Source organism: Pempheris klunzingeri, chromosome 20 (assembly GCF_042242105.1).
Source record: "Pempheris klunzingeri isolate RE-2024b chromosome 20, fPemKlu1.hap1, whole genome shotgun sequence".
Lineage (NCBI taxonomy): Eukaryota > Metazoa > Chordata > Actinopteri > Acropomatiformes > Pempheridae > Pempheris > Pempheris klunzingeri.
Genome location: NC_092031.1, coordinates 15,513,516 through 15,536,812, shown reverse-complemented (window position 1 = coordinate 15,536,812; position 23,297 = coordinate 15,513,516). Strand labels below are relative to the sequence as shown.

Sequence of the window (23,297 nt, the reverse complement as noted above, 5' to 3'; positions counted from 1 at the left end):
TTAATGTCAAAAGAAAAAGAAAAAAATCAATCACTCCATTCATTCTTTCATTGACTGTCATTAAATGTCAGAATGCATAAATGCAAATAGTTGGTATATATATATTTTTTAGATTGGATGATATTGCAGGTTTTTGTCATTCTCAAATCATCCATTTTTACGCACGACACAACAATAACTTAATGTTAAACAAAAATAGGAAAATGTTGCAAGATAACTTCTGGTAAAAGCATTCAGAGCCGATGGAGAGTTTACTCACCGTCTCTGGTCAGGGGACACTTTCTTTTTCAGGGGAAACTCATTTTGGCACAACACCGGCAGAGAAAGACACTGTGCGTCTTTGTGCGCGGCCGGCGCGGCAGCTCCTCTGCGGTCTGGACTGTTGATCCCCGGGGGGGACGCGGACAAACAGTACGGCCAGAGGAAATTCCTCCGTCTCTAGTTTCTTGGCCCCTCTCTACTCAGGGGGTCTTAGGAACAAAACGTGGTATGATGTCTGGGCTACTGTATACTCCATCCATAAAGTTGACTTGTACATAACCAATGAAATCTAACCGTGTTGTCTGTATGCTGTGATTCATGGGTCTCTGCCAGGTCCTTCTCTGACAGGGCTCGGTGCAGAAGTTTTGACAGGAAGATTTAGGCATGGCACCATCCCACCGTGTCAACATTTTGAGACTCCAAATTTCAGAGTGTGGAGCTGTGAAGCTTTTCATGTCCATTCCTGCGGATCAAGACTGTTGATCCGACATGGGAATGTGGTTTTAAGGCATTCCAGTGCAGCCTAGGGCGGCCCAATCTGACCAAAATGACTCTAATCCCCAAAAGTACAGATTGATGGAGAGGTTTTTCATCAAACTGAGCTTCAGTGAGGAAGACTGTGATAACTGTAGAATATACACATATACTGTACACCAAACAACATGCTGCATCATATTGACCTGTATGTTTCTGGAGATGGGGAACCTGATTGGTTCTAAGCTTTGCATCCTCTTCACATTTTGATTTTAGCTGCAGGTACACATTTCCTGCAGTGGTGGAGGAAGAATTTTGGACTTTTTTCTTATGTTTCATTTTCTTGGTGTGTGTGTGTGAAATTTTAAATTATTGGGTTTCAAACAGTTCATTAAATGAAACCATCTGAGATGCCTAGAGGAGAAACATCTCTTTGATGGAACAGCTCATAGATATCATAACCTTGACATGGAGCCCTAACCTGTGACCCCTTTTTTGGGGGGGGGGTTCATGGGCAAACAAGGATTAAAACCACTAGTTTAATCTTGAACTCTGCATTTAAAGATTAACATTATTAATCTTGTCAGAAATATTTTTTTAAAATTAAAAAGATAAATTTCCAAAAGTTAGTCAGAGGTCCTGCAGCCCATCTGCACTGCAGCGTTAAACTACAGTATATGAGTTTTTGAGGGTTTAACAACTGGTTTGTACAAAATCTAATCATTAGTGGAGTTATAAAATGAGATTTGATACTGAAACCGTTCATTTGTAACAAGCAACACAGGGTCAGAGATGTGAAGCGCTGTGCATGTCCACAGTTTAGCAGTCTGCAGAGGAGTAAATGATGAATGATGTTGATTCAGTGTTTCCCCTGTAGACACTGCCATGGGCAAACAAGTTGACTGTCTGTGAGTGAGTGACTGAGGGTACCTGGGATCTAATTGCATACCTCACACTCACATCTATGAAAGTTATTGGTGTTTTTTTTATTTGCTCACTGGTCCAGACCAGCCTCAGTTAAGACAATAAACCATGATTTTCATGATGATTTTCTACCACATACAATAGTGTGAATGAAGCAAATGCTGTTATTTTCCCCCTCAGATGTACTCCCAACTCTGTCCCGACACCCTCTGGGTCCTGCTGCTCCTCTGCATCCCTGCAGCACATTCAGCAAAATGTCCACAGCAGTGCATCTGTGACCAGATCCAGCTCACTGTGACCTGCGTAAACAAGAACCTGACCCAAATTCCCCCCACTGTTGACGAGGTCTCTTACTCACACACATTTCCATAGAAAGTCTAGTTGCCATCTTGTTCCATCTAGTATATAGTGTCCTGTCTTTATAGATCACAGTGAAGTTAGATCTTCGTGGCAATGACATCCAAGAACTTCCCACCGGTGCTTTCCAGCACACTCCCTACCTGACTCACCTGTCGCTGCAGCGCTGTAACATCCGCAGAGTTAAGGAGGGGGCTTTCCGCGGCCTCGGACGCCTCGTCTTCCTCAACCTGGCCAACAACAACATCGACATCCTCTACCAGGTCATCACGTGCACACACATCCTCACACAAACTCTAACCCCCACATCTCCAAACACATTTCCAGTGCAGCAGAGTAAAACACTTTTGGTCTTCCTTGTTGTTTTGTGAGTCCAGGAGTCATTCGACGGCCTGTCCTCGCTGAAGCAGCTCATGATCGACCGTAATCGCGTGGAGGAGATCCAGCCTGGAGCTTTCTCTCAGCTCGGCTTCCTCAACCTGCTCTCCCTTACTCACAACCAGCTGGTCTACATCCCCAACATGGCTTTCCAGGTAACAACCACACACACACACGACAACCTACAGGAAACATCTCAAAATGACAAACTGAAAAGGTGAAATGCAGAAATGTCTCCTGTTGTTGGAACATTAACTGGACCTATTCTCCTTCCAGGGCTTGCAGAACATTAAATGGCTTCGTCTTAGTCACAATTCCCTGAACTACCTGGACACGGAGGCCTTCGCTGGTCTGTTCACGCTCACCCGTCTCAGTCTGGACCACAACGAGCTGCAGTTCTTCCCCTCTGAGACCATGACCAGGTATTACTTGGCATAGGCCACCACCGAGGTGTCAGTCTCATCTGTATTCTGTATTCTTTGCATCCTACTTCTCCAATGTTCTCCGTCTCTGTGCTCAGACTGCCAGAGGTGACCCGACTTGATCTGAGCTACAACCCGATGACTTACCTCGGAGAGGAAGTGGTGTCCATGGCCAAAGTGACCCACCTCTTCCTGGACCACATGTCCCTGCAGGACCTGGCCAACACGGCTGTATCAAAATCCCCCAACCTCGTCCACCTGGACATCAGCTACAACCAGCTGCGCGTCATCCAGCCCTTCTCCGAAGGTTCACCAAAGCTGGCGCGCATCAACCTGGCTGGGAACCCCATCTACTGCAACTGCTACCTGCGTCCACTCAGGTACGGCGGATGTTTGTCCAGGCTGCAGTGCTTTTACCAAGAGGTTCTGATCTTCTTTTAAAACATTTTTACCAAACTGCAGGGAGTGGGCGATCCGTAGAAAGGTGAAGCTGTTGGGGACATGCGGAGGACCGGCCCATATGGTAGGAGAGAACCTGGAGGCCGTTTACCCTCCTGAGCTGCGCTGTCAGAGCCAGGAAGACATGCTGAAGGCAGAGTACGAGGAGGCAGCAAGGATCACGCCACCACCCACAGAAGCACCAGAGAAGAAGGTCAAGTGTCCTGTCAACTGTGTCTGCGAGGTGAGGAAGAAGCTGGATACCAGTGTAGTGACGCTCATTTATTGTTTACTTCTGTTTCTTAACTCTTTTACTTCACACTCAAAGAATATCTTGTCGCTGTACAGCATTCTCACTGACACAAAAACATGACATGAAAGGCACAGTTAGACATTTTGGTACGTAGGCGTATGATTTACTCTCTTGCCCGTTTCAAATGAGCACACTAAATATGAAGCCAGTAAAACCTAACACCTCTGAAGCTCACTAAGTAACATGTTATATTTTGTTTAATTCATTCTAAAACAGAAATGTAAAAAAAAAAAACAATGTGTGGGTTTCTGGAGAGTTATGTGCTGTAACTGTGTTTTCTTTAATGAGTCAGTGACTTCCTGGAGTCTTGTGAGACTGACAGGCAGCCAGTGCTGCCTCCTGGAGGTCACTGCTCCAGGCCTGGAAATAGTAAAGTGATTAGCTTATTACTTAATCAGCACTGAGCCTTACACAACCAACAGGCCTCAACATAACCTGAATGCCCTGATTGCAAACAAGAAAAGGATGCAGGTTTTTTACCAAAAACCTATGTGAACTCGACTGACATCCTGCTGTTGCTCTACTCATTTCCTGCAGTGTTGCTCATTTGACAGCAACCTCACATATAGGTCAACATATAGATGCACACCGAAACTTACCCCAAATACACAAAGCATGAAACATTTAATGCTACCAAACACCTTCGTGGCTGATGGAAATACCATTTCTAGTTAGCCTGTCCATGGGAATAAAAAATAAAAGTCCAAAAGTTCCAGTCTAGATCTTTCTTCAACATCAATATCTAAAAATTACTGTCAACTTATGCAAATTCGTAACAGTCTTAAGCCTTATAGGCGATAGAGGAAGGTGCATGTGTGAATCCACAGGAGAGGGAGAGGCTGATTTGTGTGTCCTTGTCCCCTCTGTCCATCACCTCCCCGTCTTCAGGCCGAGTCACACCACTCCTCGTGTGAGAACCGCGGTCACACCAAAGTTCCACGCGGTTTCTCTCCCGACACGCTTCTCCTCGACCTGCGTGGCAACCACTTCCATTACATCCCTAGCAACAGCTTCCCCGGCGTCGCCCAGGTCGTGTCCCTACATCTGCAGCGCTGCAAGATCGTGGAGGTGGAGGGCGGGGCCTTCAGTGGGATGAAGGGACTGATCTACCTGTACCTGTCGGAGAATGACCTCACTTCCCTCAGCCCCGATGCCTTTAAAGGTCTTTTAAATGCAAAGTTACGTTTGTTGGAAAGTATTCTGACTTGTGTCTCAATACTCAAATGTAACTTCTATAATCTAAACCCACAGGCCTCCCTCAGCTGACGTACCTCCACCTGGAGAAGAACCGCTTCACCGGTTTCCCCAAAGGAGCCTTCAGACTGGTGCCCAGCCTGCTGGCGCTTCACTTGGAGAACAATGCCATCACCAAGTTGGAGCCAGACATCATGACCGGAGCCGAGGGCCTCAGAGCCCTCTACCTCACTGGGAACGCCATCAATCACGTGTCACCCAGGGCTCTGGACCAGGCCAGTGACCTTGACACGCTCCACATGGGAGGAAACAAGCTGAAGGAGGTGCCCACCGAAGCGCTGAGGAGAATGAGAAACCTCAGAGACCTGAGGCTGTCTGGGAATTCAATTCGCTGGGTGGGGCCAAATGCTTTTCGACCACTGGAGCGGACACTGAAGGAGCTGTATCTGGATAACATGGGACTGGAGAAGGTAAGGGGGCTCTAGATGTGAGCAACAGCAGCCAAGACTTTTCCCTTTATATGGTCTTTTCCCTCTGACCTGCCCTTTTATAAATCAAATTTAAAACTCACACCCCAAAAAGCTGAACTCAAGTGACTCCAGGTTCAGCAACAAATAATTTCACCAAGGTTCTTTAACAATTTTCTGATGTGATCTCTCCTGGTCCAGATGTCACAGAACTCCCTGGCAGGTCTGGGTCCAGGTTTGAGGAGTCTCTTCCTGGAGGGCAACCAGCTGGAGGAGGTTCCTGACTTCCACTCTCTCACCTCTCTGGAAGTCATCAACCTGGCCGACAACCCTCTGATGTGTGACTGCCCTCTGCTGCCGCTACGCATGTAAGACAATTAGGGCACAGTGAGAGTGGTCAGACATGACTGGAGTTTGACCAACAGTTTTTAGAGCCTGAAGAGTTTTTCAGCTCCATAAAGCAGGACAAAACATGTATGTCTAAAATGTATTGTAACCACCTTATTCTTTACCAATATATTACTAGTTTGAAGGTCCAATAATCATATTTAACACCTAATAACAAATTTGGAACCTTAAATACAGTGTGAAACTTTATTAAATGTTATATTTTATGTACTACTAACACTGATTCCTTATTTGATGTCATGGCATTTTTAACAAAATAATGTCCTTTTTTACTTAGGTGGATTGAGAAAGTCAACCTGAAGGTACGAGCCACCTGTGCCAACCCCCCTGAACTAAAGGGTCGCAGGGTCAAGGATGTCCACATCTTTAAATCCTGTCCCGGGGGCGAGAGCCTCCCCTCCACCCCTACCGTCACCCCAAAGCCCGCCAAGGCGCCCAAGGCAACAAAACCCAAACCAATGCACCTCAACGGCCTTCGCCATGTCAAAATGCTCAAAGCCAAATCCAAACTTCGCAAAAGTTCCAACACGAAACCAGCAGCAGCCAAGAAAACCGTCAAGAGACGCAGCACGGCCTGAACCTGCTGCCTTTTGTACTGATGTGCGAGACCGCGGCCTCCAAGGAACTGGCGACTGTTTGTGAAGATTTCGGGGGTTAAATCATGGATTCAACTCTCTGAAACTGTAACCTCTGCTGACGTTGACAGCTGTTACTGCCAGTTTTCAACAGCCATTCTTTTTTGGAAGTATTTCCTCTCTTCTGTTTAATTAAGTGTTAAAATGTTTTAAAAGATTGTTGACGTTTCTTATTATCCAGGGAACCTACACTGAGCACACGAGCTCTTTGTCAGCATCGCCTAGCTTCACATTCAGTGTTAGCACCTCCCTGTTCCCCGTTCGTCAAGCTCCCCCCATCAGCTCTGCTGGGACGTTTTAGCATCTTAAAGGAGGCAAATAAAGTGAATGTCATTAGCTTTAGTTATTTCCTCAGAAATTATACAATCTGTGGCTTAATGCTAGTTATCCTTAACCACTATACAACTGCAGAATGTACTGAACTCACTGATTTTCAAGTACCATTTGTAAAAATACCTTGAGACGGCATTCAAATCAGCAAGTCGAGGAACAGTTTGTTTTTAATGGATTCATATTAACAAAACAGAAAACATCTGGATATAAAATAGGAAAAAATAAAACATTCCAAAAAACATTTGTCTGCTATGTCAACCCAGAATTATAAAGCTCTTGTGTGGTGGTGCAGTTGTGAACCACATTCAGTCATGATTTTAAGGTGCATGGTGTATTTCAAGTTGTGATCCTTAAGATTTTCATAAAACTAAACCCAGTTTTTAGTGTCATGTAGTCAGGATTGTTTTCAGCAAAAGCTATTCAATGTATTTCAATTCTATAATTACGTCTCTATATATACTGGTAGTGGCAGAGTCCGCCTGTCCTGCTCTGAATTTAGATAGCGAATCTAAGCCCAAGAAATTTACAGGAAACACACATGCATGTAATCCAGCTAAATCAGAGCTGCATTAAAACAATAGTTTGTTTGGTTGCCCCCCCCAAAAAAATCTTAAGGATCTTAACTTTAAACCACCAGAGATTAAAAGTTGCACTGGCTCTTCTTACTGACCTTTTTATTTGCTTTAAATATCCCAGTCTGTTTTTGTCAGTTTGTTTCTATTCAGTTTTGCCTTTGCCACACATCACAGCCATCACAGCCATCCACCTCCTCCACAGTTTGACTCTTGTCCCTTTAAGCAGACACACTCCTCAACTCTCCATCCCTGCAGCCTCTCCTGTTGTGTCCTGCTCAGTATTGCGGTCTAAAATGTCGCCCACGGCACCATCATCTCCTTGGCTCCCCTCCGCTTGGTCCTGCTTTTGTTTCCTCTCTCCATCACCGCTCTTCCTGTTTTCACTCTGCTCTATGTTGCTTTCACCAGTAAAGCCCTCTTCCCCCGATCCACACTCTTCACTCTGTTGCTCCGTATTTGTCTGTGCTGCGTGTCCCAAACTGCTCTGCTGCGGAGCCTGATGTAGTCCTGACTTCCTCTGCTCCCCTCCCTCCTGTTTGATTATACCCAGTGAGACTTGTTGAGGGCTGTCTGGAGGATCAATGGGGGTCTCGACCTCCTCCACTTTCACCTGCACCGCAAAGACTATGGAGACAGAATTAAGTCAGCAAACAAGAAAAACTAAACAGCATGGTGTATGAGTTCATCCACTTACTCTCCTCTTCCTCTGGCTCAGTCTTGGGCTGGATGAGGGGCACTTTTGGGGGAACACTAAAGCCTCCTGGCTCTGCAGGACAGTTATTACCAATGAATTCAGGCTGCTGACCAGAATCATCTTCAGACTGTTCCTGGGAAAGCCTCTTCTTAGCATTCTTCTTTTCTATAAAAAGCAAAGGAGGTGTAAGAAAAGTTTTACAACTCTCAGATGTGAGAAAACACCAAGACACTAGACTCCATGTACATTTGACTCATAACTTACTCCTTCTCCCATATGTGAAGGGTTTGGATTTCTTGCTGTGTGCTGCCTGGTTTTCTATCAAATCAACTGGAAAACAAAATGAAACACTTTTATACAGGGTCAAAAATATCTACACAGCACTGACCACCAGTCGTCACGTCGTCCGTGATTGAATGGTGGACAGTTTTATGCCTCTATCCCACCAATAATCCAAATTACAGTTCAATCAGTATTAGAATGTGTTTACCGAGTCCGGGGGGCGGCTGGAGCTGGTAGCCCATGAGCTCGCACCAACCGACGGGGTAGATGTCTGGGGACTGGTGGTCGATCCACTGGTCAAACTCATCCTCCCAGCCGTCAAAGTGGATAAGCAGCAGGCGACCCACGAAGCGCTTCACGGTGGCCACGCACACGAGGCGCGGCTCCATCAAGTCCACCGCCTCCAGCTTCATGTTGGGGAAGAAGCCGTGACCTGGGTAGTCCTGAAGAAAGACCAACTGTGGGTTCATTTGCTAACAGAAGGACGGCACCCGTAGTATTTGTGGGTATGTGTGTACAAATGGGTTCAGAAGACGACTGTCTTGGTTTGCTGATATGTTGGATTTGTGAAAAAGGCAAAGAAACAGTGAGTGTGATCACGTTAATATGTTGGTAAACAGAGAGCACGGCTTCGAGTGCTGCACTAGCTTTGGACTTACAGTGTTGAACAGTTGTGTTGGTGCAGCTTTAGCTTTAGTCTCCTTCAAGTATTTGTCCCAGGCGAAGGTCTGAGAGTCGTAACCTGCCAAGACACAGACAGTAATCAGGAAGTACCTTCCTTAACAATACACAGCTGGACTTTCTTCTTCATAGTTTCTCTGCAAAAATTGACAACAGCTTGCAAGAACAGAATGATAAAGCAAACTACCAGCTGCAGAAAGTGTATAGGAATGAATAGGCATGTTTATATTTACCTTGAGGTACGGTGAGGGGGATGTTATTCTTTTGACAGAAGCCTACAGGGAGGATGGCATGAGATGAGGCGTGGTAACAAAACCAGTCAGAGCCGTTGTTTGATATGGTGCCATCAATGCCAACCATCAGGTAGCCATCTAGCAGCACCTGGGAGGCACCAGAGACACAGAAAAACCACAGAAACAGTGGAGGAGTGAGTGTGCCTCTAGATTATTTTTTACACTGACTGCAGACAATCTAATATCGCTCGTGTGTTTGATGAGATCTAATCGAGATTAGACAAACACAACACGCAAAAACCAACCAGATACACTGTAGCTCTCTTACCTTGTGTACAGAGGCCACGCAGATACTTCCCAGGTTAAGAGGATCAATGGCCTCCAGCTTCATTCCCTCCTCAAAGAAACCTCCCTCCATGTAGACAAACCTGGGCTGCAGGTCACACAGAGCTTGTCAAGAGTTGTGCTAAAGCAGGGCTATGTTGTGATAGTGTGATTTTCCAATGGTAGTGAGGGCAGATTATTGTCACCAAATATCCACTTTAATGTCTACTGCTATGAAACAGTAAGTTGTGATTGTGAAACTGGATCAAAACAGAGATCAGAATTGAGAGTTTTTCCATTACTTTAACGTGTTCCTTCAGCTCCACACTAAACTCAAACAAAGAGTTAAATGTTAATACGATGTGTGCTGGTTATTACTTTGACTATATCATCATCATTCTAAACTCATCAAGCCATTTGCTGTAGGTGTTTGGAGTGAAGCACATGTAAGTCACAAGTCAAAAAGTAATCACTCTATGGATACATATTAAGACATAACATCAACTCAATGATTTCCTAAATTGCACTGTTGTCCAATGTGGATTCACTATAAGACTCCTATAAAATTACACGTCAGTAAAAGAAACAAAACATTAAAACATTGCATCTACTTTTGCTTTTTGAATTAATTTGGCATTTTTCTTACCTTTTTAAAGAAGAGGAATGTACTGTCACAGTTTCCTCTAAAACCACTGGCAGAAGCTTCCACATTGTTTGCTATGATTTAAAAAAAAAAGACGTTTTTATTTTTAAAGCTTTTTTACATTTTAAATTTTTACTGCCATATAAAAAAAAGTTTGTTTAGGACAAATGTGAAATATGTACGATTCCTTTCAGGAAGTATTGCTCTATCTGTAGGAAAAGACTGATTTACATGTTGCTTCCTCAAATCACAAATCAATTCATACATGTGGATAAACTACATCCTAGACCTACCAGGTGCTTTAATGGCATGACCCACTTTTTCAGACCAGCCCATCGGGTGCAGGAGGGGACTGGCCACATGGCACCAGAAATCAGAGATAGCGCTTTCGGGGGCGTCGCTTTGGTCTGCGTACACCAGCCGCACACGACCACCAACTATTGTGTCTATGATGGCCACACGGGTCCGACTCACGTGTTTGGGGTCCACCACTTCCACACGCATACCTATCCTGAAAGAGGTCTTCATGCTCTCTGCCAACTAGGAAGAGGACAGAAGGATGGCAGCAAAGGGACAGACATGCTTATTATGTGTTTAATTCATTCAGCGATTTTAAGCCATTCATTTGATTTTAATTCGTTACACTCATGTACATAACAGATGGGTTACCATTCATGAGCCAAACCACTGTGCAAGGCAGCATCCAGTTTTACCTTGAGGTAGAAGTCAACAGGTAGAGTGTTGGCTCCCACCAGCTTCTTCATCAGATACTCTTTCCAATCTGGGATGTTCTGCTTCACATCTATGGACACACAATTTGTCAAATTAGAACATATCTCTTCACTAAAATATCTGATTTAGGCCAATCACAGCATGTTTGCATTCATCAGTACGCAATATATTAATCCTGAATGCTTAAAAAATTCTAATGCACCACGTTTTTTTTAAATACCAGCTTAACCAGGACAGTAAGAAATGTCCTAATGTCACTGGGAAGCCACTGAACCTTGCAGTGTTTTACTGAGTGTGACCATGGCGAGTCCTCACCTTGTGGTGGAACCAGCAGCTTGCTCGTCATGGCGCACCATCCAATCGGGTTCATCTCTCCCGAAACGAGGCTGCACCAAAAATCATGGCTGCTGTCGTGCTCAAAGCCTTCATATCTCAACAGAGCTTTGTATCCTGGAGACAAAGGGTGGGCGGAAGGCAAGAGTACATTAAGTCAGGCTGGGATGAGCATTTTATTTAAGATATTTGGCTGTAGAACTTTAAAATGAAGCATCTGATTGTTGATGAACTGCATGCTGGTTACTTAAGGGAAGCACTGAACCCAAGTTTATTCTTAAGCAATATTGCTGCCAGTGTACGGTTTATTTTTAATGTTGTCATTATGGAAGAGGTTTAGCGTGACATGGTTGAGATGCTGGTTCAGAGGCCCGAGCTGAGGAAAAACTTAATTCTGGGGCCTATTTGAAAATTGCCTGACATGAAAATAGAAAATATATTAAATTAGAGCTGAAAATAAAATGACAAAGGATTATTCTTCAATAGTTCTGACAACATCAATCTTTTATCCAGCAAAAATACAACACTCTCTCTGATTACAGCCTTTGAAATGTGAGGATTTGCATGTTTAGATCATCATATAATATCACTGTCTTTGGATTTTGGACTGTTGGCCGGACAAATCAAGGTATTCGAAGATGTCCATTTGGGCTATGGAAAATTGAGACGAGCACTATTTTAACGATTAATCACAACGAAGATGCAGCTTTGACTTACATTCATTTTTGCTCCCAACATGGCCTGGGGGAGATGGTATTGGTTGGTCTTTCTGTCTGGCTGACACTTTGGTAGAGAACAAGGTACTTTGACCACTGCTGATCACACTACACTAAAATCTGTGGATATTCACGATCATCATAGGATGACTCCTAAAGTTTTGAATGATCTTGTCTACCATCAGGAAAAATGTTGAATTTTTAGACCTGTAACTGGTAAATCTGTAAGAAGAATATGAGCGCAATTTATGCCCAGCCGACATTTCTGTACGATGTAATAATTAATGTTGCCTCCAGGGGGTGCTAGTCTGCTTTATCCTCTCAGTTTTGTTGCAGGCGATGTTAAAGGTGTCCTGTGGAGTTTTACTGTCACCACAAGTTCCTTCTTAATAAAACAATTTAAAAGCTGAGTTTTTAAGTATTTTAAATGCTGACTTCCTAGCAGTGTCCCTCTTCCCTGCCTTTGCAGCACATCTTGGCCACATGTGGACCAGCGGTCTAGTGTGAAACCTTTGTGTGAAACAGTAGCAGGAACGTGCATTGTATCGTTCGCGTGCATGTACGAGATAAACAAAACAGGGTCCTACTCGTAGACAAACACATCCATGGTGGGTCAAAAGTTCTACAGGGAACCTTTAAGTTTGATTATGAATACAGAAATAAATCTTACAGTAAATAACTGGTCGGGTTTGTAATAATGAATCTGATGATTCCATGGTATACTGGCCTGTTACAATCAACACAGACAGACGAACATACCTGCAACCTGGATGACGGTAGCGATCCAGTGCACTTTGCTGGGCAGGACGGCGTTTGTGTTCAGCACCTCCACCTTCATCCCCACGGCGACATCATCCCACTGGGCACACAGAGGAGCCTGCACGTGTTGGGTCAGATCATCGTGTGAGGTCTTTTACATGCTAAGTGCAAGTGTGCAAGTATAAACATCCCTACTATGATATTAGACACAAATCCCACAACATTTAGTTTGGTTTTATCATATTTCACAGATAGGACTCACATGTCTGAAGCAGGACACTGACGCAGCCAAAGATGTTTCCTTCTCCAAGTAAGCGCCCCACTCAAAACCTGCAGCAGATGCTACAGGATGGAAAGAATAGACCAATCACACAGCTGAAATGAGATATTGTGCATTTTGTTGGGCACAATTACTGTTACAACGGCTTCCAATGTGCCCAAACAGGCCCCAGATACCATTAAAGTTCAGACCTTGTATCATTGTGTGTTGAGACATATTAGAGTTCACACCTGACATCAGACTGTGTCTTTAATACTTCAAGTGTCTGCAGTTACGTAATTTAATTTCCTGTGTGTGTGTGTGTGTGTGTGTGTGTGTTCAGTGCCCTCACCGTCCAGTCCTGTTAGGGCTGGAGGGGCTTTGTTGACCTTGTTCAGCACTGTGGCTTTCTTCGACGGTGGCTTCCCCTGGAGAGAAAAGAGATTGTGCAAAGTCGTCTCATTTTTGGGGCCATTTGACCACTTGAAGCAAGTTGTAGCACATTCATTACTCATTTCAAACTGTTGGCAGGTACTGCAGGGGAGGAGAGCGATGAGTCAGCTCTAACAACTGCTGTCGAAGGCGAAAGCATTTGACGGTGTTTGGTCACATTTCCTGATATGTTAAGACTGGCACAGAAACACCTGTATCTGTGGTAGCTCTGTGCCAGTTAACGCGTATGCATTCATGAGCAATGAGCATTACTGTGGAAGTGAAACGAAGAATAGTGGCAGCTTTAAAATGGCAAAAACTCAAAAAGTCTGGGGCTAAATTCATTGCCAGGCATCCTCTCCTCCTATTAGACTTTACACAGGGAGAAAGACCTGTTTGTTTGTTTGTTTTTTCCTTTATTACACAATCCCATATTTCCAGTATTAACATGCTTGAGACACACACAAATTACAACTAAACTTAAATGTAATTACAACTATGAAAAGATATGAACTAGGACAACTACTAAGCACTGTTTTCATCAACATTTAATCTGCCATTGTCATTTCAAATTAATTTGTTTGGTCTATACCATGTCAGAAAATAGCACCAACATGTTGTGCATCATGCAGTCTAAAAGTCAGGAACATTCAGTTTACTGTTATAAGTGAGTGAAAGAAAACAGCTAACGTTCCCCTTTAAAATGTGAGAACCAGTGCATGTTGCAAAAAAGACTCAAATGATTAATAAATCATTAAAATAGTTTAGATCATTAGTGAAAGTTTGATCCTAGAATAAAGACGACAAATAGAGAAAGCCCAGTTTCTCAATAAATGAAGTTCAGATAAATAATAAAAAAGAGCCCAGACTACATGTAATGCTGCATGATCACACACTCTGCTTGCTGCAACAGGTGTTTTAACATTAACTTCAGGAATTCAGCTCTTGCAGGTTGTTCTGCAGGTCCTGTCCTGTCTGAAGGCTGCAGAAGACTACAACAGTGGTGCCATCCTCCGTCTCCTCCACACTGACTCACCAGCTCATCCAGACGAATGACACCGGCCCCGGGGTCACCTGTCTCGGAGGGGTGTGGGAGTCTGTGCTCGGTGGGCACGGCGGTGGCCTTGAGGAGCCGGCCCCGGCGGCTCGGCTGGTCCGTCGGGTCATGGTAGTCGTAGGGCTGGAAGTGCTTCTGGCAGACGAAGAGTTTGTTGAGGACGTGGAGCGGAGTGTTTACATCCATGCTCAGAGAAAACAGCCATTGCCTCAGTCTCTCTGGGTCGCCGAGTGGAAACCGATGAAAGACGAGGTTTGGACGTTTCAAGCTGCAGCAAGTGTCCACGGAGCACCTGAGAACCATTTGTTTTAGTGATGGGAAATCATATGAAGACGTCTCCGGTGAAAACACGGGGGGAAAGAGTCAGACACGCCCGCAGACAGTCTCTCAGGCCGGTGCCATTCAATCCAGCGCGGTCCTCCTCTTCTTCTTCTTCTTCTTCTTCTTCTTCTCTTCTTCTTCTTCTTCTTCTTCTCCTCCACCGTTTTCTGCAATGGCGACCGCGGCTGGCAGCTCCGCGCGAAACACTGCCACCATTTGTTGGTAATTTTAAAAAATTGAAATATGTCTCTTTATTTCTCTGTTTATTTATTTAATAATACGTTTTTTTAAATACTTTTTTCATTTTGTGTAGCCACAAAAACCAATGAAATTGAATATTTCACTCAGTTTCAACACCATGCAGCTTCAACTAAAGCTGAAACTGGTCATGTGACAGAAAATCTGATAATTCTGATAAAACGCTCCCTTCCTCTTGATTCTCAACCATGTCTCAATCTTGTATTTGTCTCGAGTGATAGTCAACTAAATGTCCACGAGTGTCTGAAGTCAAGAAAATGAACTTGCAGGTTATCAATAGTGAAAACTATTTTCGCAGCCTATAGGGAATATATAATCCTGTCAGAAGTGAAGAGCAAACTGTAACTTCATAAGGCACATCTGAGATGTTCAAATCTCAGCAAATCACACCGAAACAATCCGGATATTGCTGACGTTTTTGACCAATAAACAAGAAACAGAAAAACAAGAAGTGGCAGCCCACATCCCTTTTAAGTCTTGACAATGTGTTTTGTACATTGTTTTAGAGTCCTTCTTCACTAAATGAACTCCATTAATCTCTGTGTTTGCACCTGTCAAGTAAGACATGCTCTGCTGATTTTGATTGCATAAAACTCAAGTCTCCAGTTATTATTACGGTCAGTGCCGACACTGCGTATGGCTACAAACATCAATATGATGCTGATGAAAAACTTTTTGTTGTATTGAAATAGTTCCCAAAAACACAGTTGCGTAAAATGCAGATTTCCTGATGCTGCTTACAAGTGCAAAGGTCTCAAGTACTTGAGCTGCACAGAGCTGCTTCTTGGTAAAAGAGGCATGCAGAAGCTGTATAGGACGTCTACACTCTGAGAGGAATGGGAACTAAAATGGAAGTGGTACTAATGGCTCTGCAGCTGGCAGAATCTGACACCTATATAATAAATGATCCAAGAAGCTACTAAAAGCAACACCAACTCTAGATAAGAACTCTGTCACCTATAACTAACTTACTGCCAGATTTAGCATTAGTATGGACAGCAAAAAGAAGTGACTAAACCACAGACGCAAACAATGACTTGTTCAAAGCAGATGCATGCTCAGCAAATCTCCCCAGTACAAAAACTCATTATTGTTAGAAGGCAGCAACTTCATAACCTTTTCCTACCTGCAGACGTGCCAGTATGGAAGACTTCTTGGAGTTTGATGAATAGGAACGTGAACAGGATATACTGCAGAAGCGCTTGGTCTTCGAAAAGAAGGTGCTAATATTACCGGTGGTGCCACACATCTCACACACCACTGAAAAAGGTAAATACATAAATACATTTAACATAAAACAACATTTAACTTTATATACAGTCCATTGAGCATATACTAATGAGATTTTTATTGGTTCAAGTGCTTTGTGACGAAGTTCCATCGTCATCTTTTATGCACCTCACCTGGTCGTTCCTCTCTGTTTTTCCCCCCTGGATTCACCCATCCTCCTGTGAGATGTTCTTCATCTCCTCCATCTGTATCATCAAACTGAATGGGCGCCATTTCATTGCATCCTGTCTGTGAAGGGAGGAGGTAAATAGAAAGCAAGAATGTGACTCCGATCTTACATGTAAATAACCGAGACGTGTGTTTAAAGCTCTCAGGATGACAAAAACCTTCCCTCTGCAGTGACCTTTCCTGATCCATGATGATAACTACTCACATTTATGGTGCGCTCACTTGGTTGGGCTGTAGTGCCACAGCGTTGGATAGCTGGCAGGCACTTAATACAGCCTAACCCACTGCAGGAGGGACAGTGCGGACGGACAAACACTGTAGGAACAGCACCTGGCTTCAGCTTCAAAGCCCCTGTGGGTGGTCTGGGCTCAAAGTACTCCTTGCCAAAATGCTCACTGCAGAGGTGAGAGTTGGGTGAGGCGACCCACTGGGTGCGGGTGCGCTGGACCTGTTTTTCCCATTTGTGAAACTCCTCAGAGTCCTTGGGGAACTTGAACAGTGTCAAACCATCTTCAGCAGTTTTGCCACATCCAAAGGCCACACAGTGGTAGGGCATCCTCAGAGTAGGATGTGCAGTCAATTTACAGCCAATGCATCATTTCTTCTTTTGAGCTTTAGGGTGTTGTTCTATGAGCTCTGCAGAGGAAAGTGATGGTTGTATGTTACTACTAGCAGACAATTTTCTAATTCTGCCACAGAAGAAACATTATGTAGCATTTCCTCGGAGGTAAGACACATGCAGAACTGGATCACAGTCTAAATAAAATATCTTTGATATTTCTTAGTCCTGAATACAACAATACAGTCAATTCATACAATAATTCCCGACTTAAATCAATGATGGATAATGCCTCTAGTCTTTTTAGAAATAACAGTTCCTCTATATTTTCATCCATAAAACCAGTCTGAAACAAGTCATGGGAACATTGCTTTTAATATATAAATAGGATATTTTCTTACATCGCATTGATTGGTTAAGCCCTACACACAATCAAAGTATGTACAAGAGACAATGACAAACCACAACTTTCATACAAAACATTTGTTAAATAAGTGAATACAAAGTAAACTACAATTACCAGGCCTGACACGCGAAACAATCAACACTTAAAAAGTATTCTTTGTTTGTTAAACTCTCTGTTAGGAGCTAATTTAACACATTTCTTAGCGAGCCGGTCAAAACATAAACAAAAGTGTGACTAGCTCCCATGCCACTGTACATGCAAGCTAATTGCTAACAGTGCTCATTGTCCGTTTGTCCAATTACTAAGCCGCAATTCACTTGTTATTACTTTAACTAGAGCCTTAAAAGACTAATTATATCCCTGTACATATTGAAATGTTTCATACGACTGCAAAACTATTTGGATATAAGTTGTTAAACTATATCTTGTTAGCTTTTCGGCACTGTACTGTGGTCACCTACCTTTAACGTCATCGCAGTTATTTGTTACGCACGAATAAAGCATTATGGGAGTTGAAGTTTCAGCTGAATTGGAAGGAAACACCAGGCCGTTCTTCTCCTAATTTCAAATGAATCCATGCACACTCATAGAAGTGTTAAAATGTTGATTTAAGTTTCTAATAATCAAAGTAGTAGTTTAAAGTCTTAAAGTTAAGTAGCAATTGCCTGCTCAAACACGTTACATTAACTTTCTTCCTTTTCCATTTGCAATATACTTATGCATGACTATTTTTCTACGTTATTTTTTGATAATCTGTTATCGCCATGAAAATGTATTTTACAGTTTTCACTGGAAGCTTGTTATGCTATTTGTCTGCTTGTAGGGTGAGCTGAGATATGTAATAACTGCATGTTACCATTTATGAGTTTGTAAAATGACATTGTTTGTAAAATATTTTTCTTTTTGATACATATACACAAAGAAATCGCCACTAAAATGAGAACAGCTCCTCCAGTTGTTGAAAATCCAGCAGCGTTTGTGAGTGGAAACACATTTGAAATTAAGCTCAGTATAACTCTAAGTAAACTCCAGACTGAACATTCACATGAAAACCAAAAAGGTACTTATAATACATAGGTCTGCAACCTATCATGAGCTGAGGTATTCACATATTCAGGCAAAATTTTGAGCCCATCTTTGCGAGCATACAGAGACTTCAGGTAAAATATTATTATTACTGATATTGGAATTACTTCAGTACTGAAATTACAATAAAAAATAAATCAAGGTTAGTTATAACATGTGTTTTTCTCCTTCAGTTCTACACTTATACACCATTATGCAACAAAATCATTGTGTTGTTCTCTTAATTTCATCTACATAAATTGAAATAAGTCAATGTCTGTTTTCAGTTAGATATCTCTGCATGATTTTCTTCACCTGCTGCCCAGCATGCTCTTGTCTGTGCCAACATCGCAGCAGCTTGTTCTCAGTGCAGTTTCATTATTATGAACCTCTCTTATTCGTTTTGTCCTGCCGGTAGCAAAGGAGAGCATGTATGGCAGTTGGTCTGTCCACGCCCTCAGTGTACTTTGAAAGCTACAGGTGACATGTCTGTGAGATGTGCAGGGCTTTCATGGTTATGATTACTTCCTGTGACTGTGGTGACCCCATGACCTTTCCTTTTCCCATCATCATCAGGTCAAAATTTACCCTCGAATATAATTTCTATTCAATTCACTGTGGATATTAAAGGTTCTCAGAGGATTAGCTGAAAAAACTTTTGGTGCCCTCTTGTGCCAACATTCCCACTTATACATGAAAAATATCAAAATCTAAAGTTGTTATTAGATCTAATGAGCATACAGTATTTATACTGACCAGAAGAGGAACCTTTTAAACTTAAATGACCCCAAGACCTTTCCTGAGGCCACCCAGAGGACAAACTTAACAACATTTCTCTTTACTTTCACTTGTGAGCAATAAAACAACCAGAATAAATTCATCAGAATGTTGCTTGTGTCATCCAACACTTTCATACTTTCACACTACAGAGCAGCAGTAGAGAACGTGTTCAGATCCTTTACTTAAGTGGTACTTAAGGTTACAAGTATAAGTAAGTTTTCTTTAAAAAGCACTCAATACATAAAAATGTCCCCTGTCACTGTCATAATATTTTATATCATATGATTATCATTACATGTGCATTAATATAAAAGCTGGATTTTACTAATGTAGTTGATTGATGTAGTATTTTAACCATCTTATATTAGGCTGCAATTCATATTTATTTTCATTATGTTGATCTGCTGATTGCTTTCTAGATTAATCAGCTGACTGGTTTGGTTTGTAAAAATCCAGAAAATACGGAGAAATGCCATTTACACAGAGGCCAAAGTGGCACCTTCACAATGTTCATTTTGTCTAACCAAAAAGGTCAACATTATTGCAGCTGCTTTTTGATTAAAACAAAAAGCAGCAAATCTTCACATTTGTTCAACCTATTAAATATTTTTGCATGATAATGACTTAAATGATTATCAAAATAGTTCTGAGTAGCAATGTAGCACGAAAAGAAAAGACTCAAAGACTACAAATGTGTACTTAGTTACAGTACTTGAGTAAATTTTCTTAGTTGCCTTCCATCACTGCAACTTCTACATAAGAAATATCAAAATCTAAAGGACAGCTGGCACCTGAGGTTGTAAAGAAGCAAGAGCAAAATCATCTGTCAGTTTGATCCAATATTTTGATACTAAAGAGTTGAACAAACACTGGGAACCTGCTACATATCACTGAAGACCATTATTCACATACATAGGGGACTACATGCTTATAAACACACATACAGTACACATACAGTATGCACATAATACATTCACACATATAGTATGCAGTCATTTCTTTTTCTTTTCCCTTATCAAGTGTATTGATAAGTATACCACATCAGGTTCCTTGTATGCGACACCTACTTCTCAGGAAACCTGATTGTGATTCTGATCGTTGATCACCATAGACTGCATATGATACAGTATATGTCGTATATGTTGATCACACACATTTTGTTTGCTTTTAATTTATTTACAACCTTTTGGATTTTTACAATACATACAAATTAAGTGTAATTCTTTATTCAGTACTTTTTTCTAATTACACAACTAACTCATCAGGTGAGCTTTCTGTTGATTTGGCCACTTCTGGGACTCTAATACACTCACACAAAGGCAGGTTCAGGTACAGCAGGACAACAATACACTATGCAGGTGTTCATGTTATTATGTCTATTCGTTGCCCCATCAAAAGGTCTTTGGGTCCAGGATAAGTGAAATGGAGTGAAGCAATAAATGCAAGAATAAAGAAGTCATCATCAAATCATCAAATCAACTTTATTGGCCAAGTTTGAATAGGCAAACAAGGAATTTGACTCGGTGAAGCCTGACTCTCTGTACAGTGAGGAAGTAAAGTAGAAATAAACTACAACAGTAGGAAAAGAATACAGGACAGTATAAACAATATATAACTGTTTAACAACAACGGTATGTACAATAGAGGTAGGTGTAGTGCAGAAATTGCAGTGCAAAAAAGTAGTGCAAAATGTTGCAAATGCGCAGGGCGGTGGAACTATTGCACAGTGGATCCTGAGACTCTGAGGCTAGTGCGAGTTCTTCATGTGCCCGGTTAAGGTTGGATTACTGACCTGTTCACATGTGGGAGTTGGTTTTTATGTATGTGAAGCTTCAATAAACGATTCCACCTTTTGCCTTTAAGGAGCTCTCAGTCGTCTTTTCACATTGGAAACCCCTTTTCCATTCTTTTTGACGTAGAGTAAGCATAATATTAAATGCAATCGACGGCACCTTAATAAGGCCCATGCGTGACTGAGGCCCTGACATGTAAAGTTGAGTCACAGTGACTGACACATAAAAAGGTTGCGAGTAAATCTTACTTTATTTTCAGATCTTACAAACAGACTCTGATAACTTTGCTTCAGTATCCATGTATACTAAAAACACATGAAGTAGGTCATTCTGATCTCAGGTAGATTTGGGGGCAGAGTAGATTCTTGTCCTGGGCCCCCTAGTGGGTTAATCCAGCCGTGGTCCTGCTGCTGTGACCAGCATTGTACCCACACTGCCAGGGTTTGATTCCCAGTCAACCGTATGCACTCATGGCCCTGTCCGCATGGGTCGCAATTTAAAGATGTGGTTACTAGATAATAATGCAGGTCTGTTTAAGCCTTCATATAGTTCTTTTTTCATGCACATATGTAGTTTATCTTGTGCTCTGCAGTGGAATCCCATTTTTGATAGCAATTATGCAGGTAAAAGTATATGACAGCATACAAAATATCTAAACAGCATACAGTGCCTAGAGTAATGTAGGACAAAATTGTCTGGAAAATACATAATTTAGATAGTAAAGTGTCAACCTGTTTACCTCTTGAAAAGTCTCCACAGATGTTAAATCCAAAGGAAGAGAGTTCCAAAGTTTAGGAACCACAATCTCATAATCACTGTCTCCTTTGTTTTTAAGCCGCCAACAAACCCTGGTCAGAGGCCGGATCATGCAGGACTTTATAAGTGATTACAAAAATTGAATTGGATTCTGAAATTAATGGGGAGCCAGTGAACAACAATTAAAAGAGGATAGATTTGGTGTGGTAACCAATGGGTTAATAACCTATAGAAATACAATATGTAGTGCATCTCCAGCTGTAAACCTCCAATTTTCTCCACAGCTGACAGCAAACACATCTGTTTTCTTCTTTTACAAACTGCTTTTGTCTCGCTGCCATTAGGAATACTAAGTGGGCCAGACAGTTTAAAAACCACAGAACTTTTTTGTAAATTATAGTACAGGTCATGGAGTTTAAAAACAGGGAAGAAAGTGCATGAATTATCAAGACAGTTACATTTTTTCATTTTATATAATAGTGCAGTAATTAAAATGCCATTTATATTAAGCAGTGTACTGAGTAAAAGCTGTAAGTGTATATTGAGAAGAGAAAGTTGTCTTGCTTTAGACTGGTCATTGCTCTCCAGTAGGAAACCTTAAAGACTTCAGGGTGATTTTGAACACTTTTTCCAGAGTAAATTATTTAGTGTGCTCCATTAGAGCAAAAAAAAGAGAAGAAGCTGAGACTCCAGCATCAAATTTACTTTTATCAGCTGAATTAACACTCAACAAGTGACAGAGCGAAGGCTGGTGACTGTTTTGGTTCAAGATCAAGACATGAGGAACATTTTGTGACTGAGGGCTTAATGAGTGGGACTGGCCACGGAGCAGAGTCAACACCATGACAGGCTGAGGAAACTGCATTCTTCTGTGCTCAAACAAATCAAAATGAAGATGACACAATCTTTAATTTAGTGATTGTTAATTATTGAGGAATTACGTTGCACCAGATCTTTCCAGTTCTGCAAACACTTCCCAGTATTTATGAATCCACCTTGATCTGGTGTGTTTAATTTGCTCTTGTTAAACTAAAAAGTGATTAGCAATTAGATCACTTGCACTTAAAATAACTGGTTAACATAATCCAACTTTAATCTTTGCCACTAAACCTCACTCAAAAGCAGATGCAAGTTCTGCATGGATGGATTTCACAATAAATAACTTTTTTTCTTTTACATGCATAGTCCAGCAAATAAGCATTAGACTTTATCCACCATTGCAGCTGCATATTTCTCATCTTTATTATTATTATTTTTTATTTGCATCTCCTCATCCTCACCCGCTGCCACCAGCACCACCACCATCACTTCGCAGGCAAACAAGCCTTTTCTGCCCGACATTATCTCCATCCAGACTCCGCTGGAAAGGAGGTTGAAATGACGGATGCAACCATGGGAGAGAGACCCGGGGACAGTTTATTTACACCAGAAGAGGCCGTGTAAGTTTAGAGGGAAGCCGCTGCGTGTGTCTCCCTCTTTACTTTCACCGACCCCCTCCTCCTCCGCTGGCAGAAATTTATAAAGAACAAAAAATCCGACGAGGGAGGGAGGGGGGTTGATATACGCCGAGGCTGAAA

The 23,297-nt window shown here is 42.1% G+C and overlaps 2 protein-coding genes across 2 annotated transcripts; one reads left to right on the top strand and one right to left on the bottom strand.

Moving 5' to 3' along the window:
* Positions 1-1,839: 1,839 nt before the first annotated feature.
* Positions 1,840-6,263, top strand: chadlb (chondroadherin-like b). Its single transcript, XM_070851574.1, has 10 exons — positions 1,840-2,004; positions 2,085-2,279; positions 2,394-2,549; positions 2,671-2,816; positions 2,915-3,196; positions 3,279-3,498; positions 4,456-4,729; positions 4,819-5,231; positions 5,430-5,596; positions 5,914-6,263. Exons 1-10 carry the CDS (start codon positions 1,840-1,842, stop codon positions 6,212-6,214), a joined length of 2,319 nt encoding a protein of 772 aa, XP_070707675.1. The 3' UTR covers positions 6,215-6,263.
* Positions 6,264-6,763: 500 nt separating this feature from the next.
* Positions 6,764-16,947, bottom strand: l3mbtl2 (L3MBTL histone methyl-lysine binding protein 2). The gene is made up of 17 exons (XM_070851573.1): positions 16,567-16,947; positions 16,307-16,421; positions 16,030-16,163; positions 13,188-13,263; positions 12,839-12,918; positions 12,577-12,694; positions 11,084-11,218; positions 10,750-10,838; positions 10,330-10,576; positions 10,040-10,110; positions 9,398-9,502; positions 9,070-9,217; positions 8,815-8,897; positions 8,364-8,598; positions 8,138-8,203; positions 7,874-8,038; positions 6,764-7,803 (listed from the first exon to the last, which is right to left on the bottom strand). Exons 1-17 carry the CDS (start codon positions 16,915-16,917, stop codon positions 7,415-7,417), a joined length of 2,607 nt encoding a protein of 868 aa, XP_070707674.1. The 5' UTR covers positions 16,918-16,947; the 3' UTR covers positions 6,764-7,414.
* Positions 16,948-23,297: the final 6,350 nt, after the last annotated feature.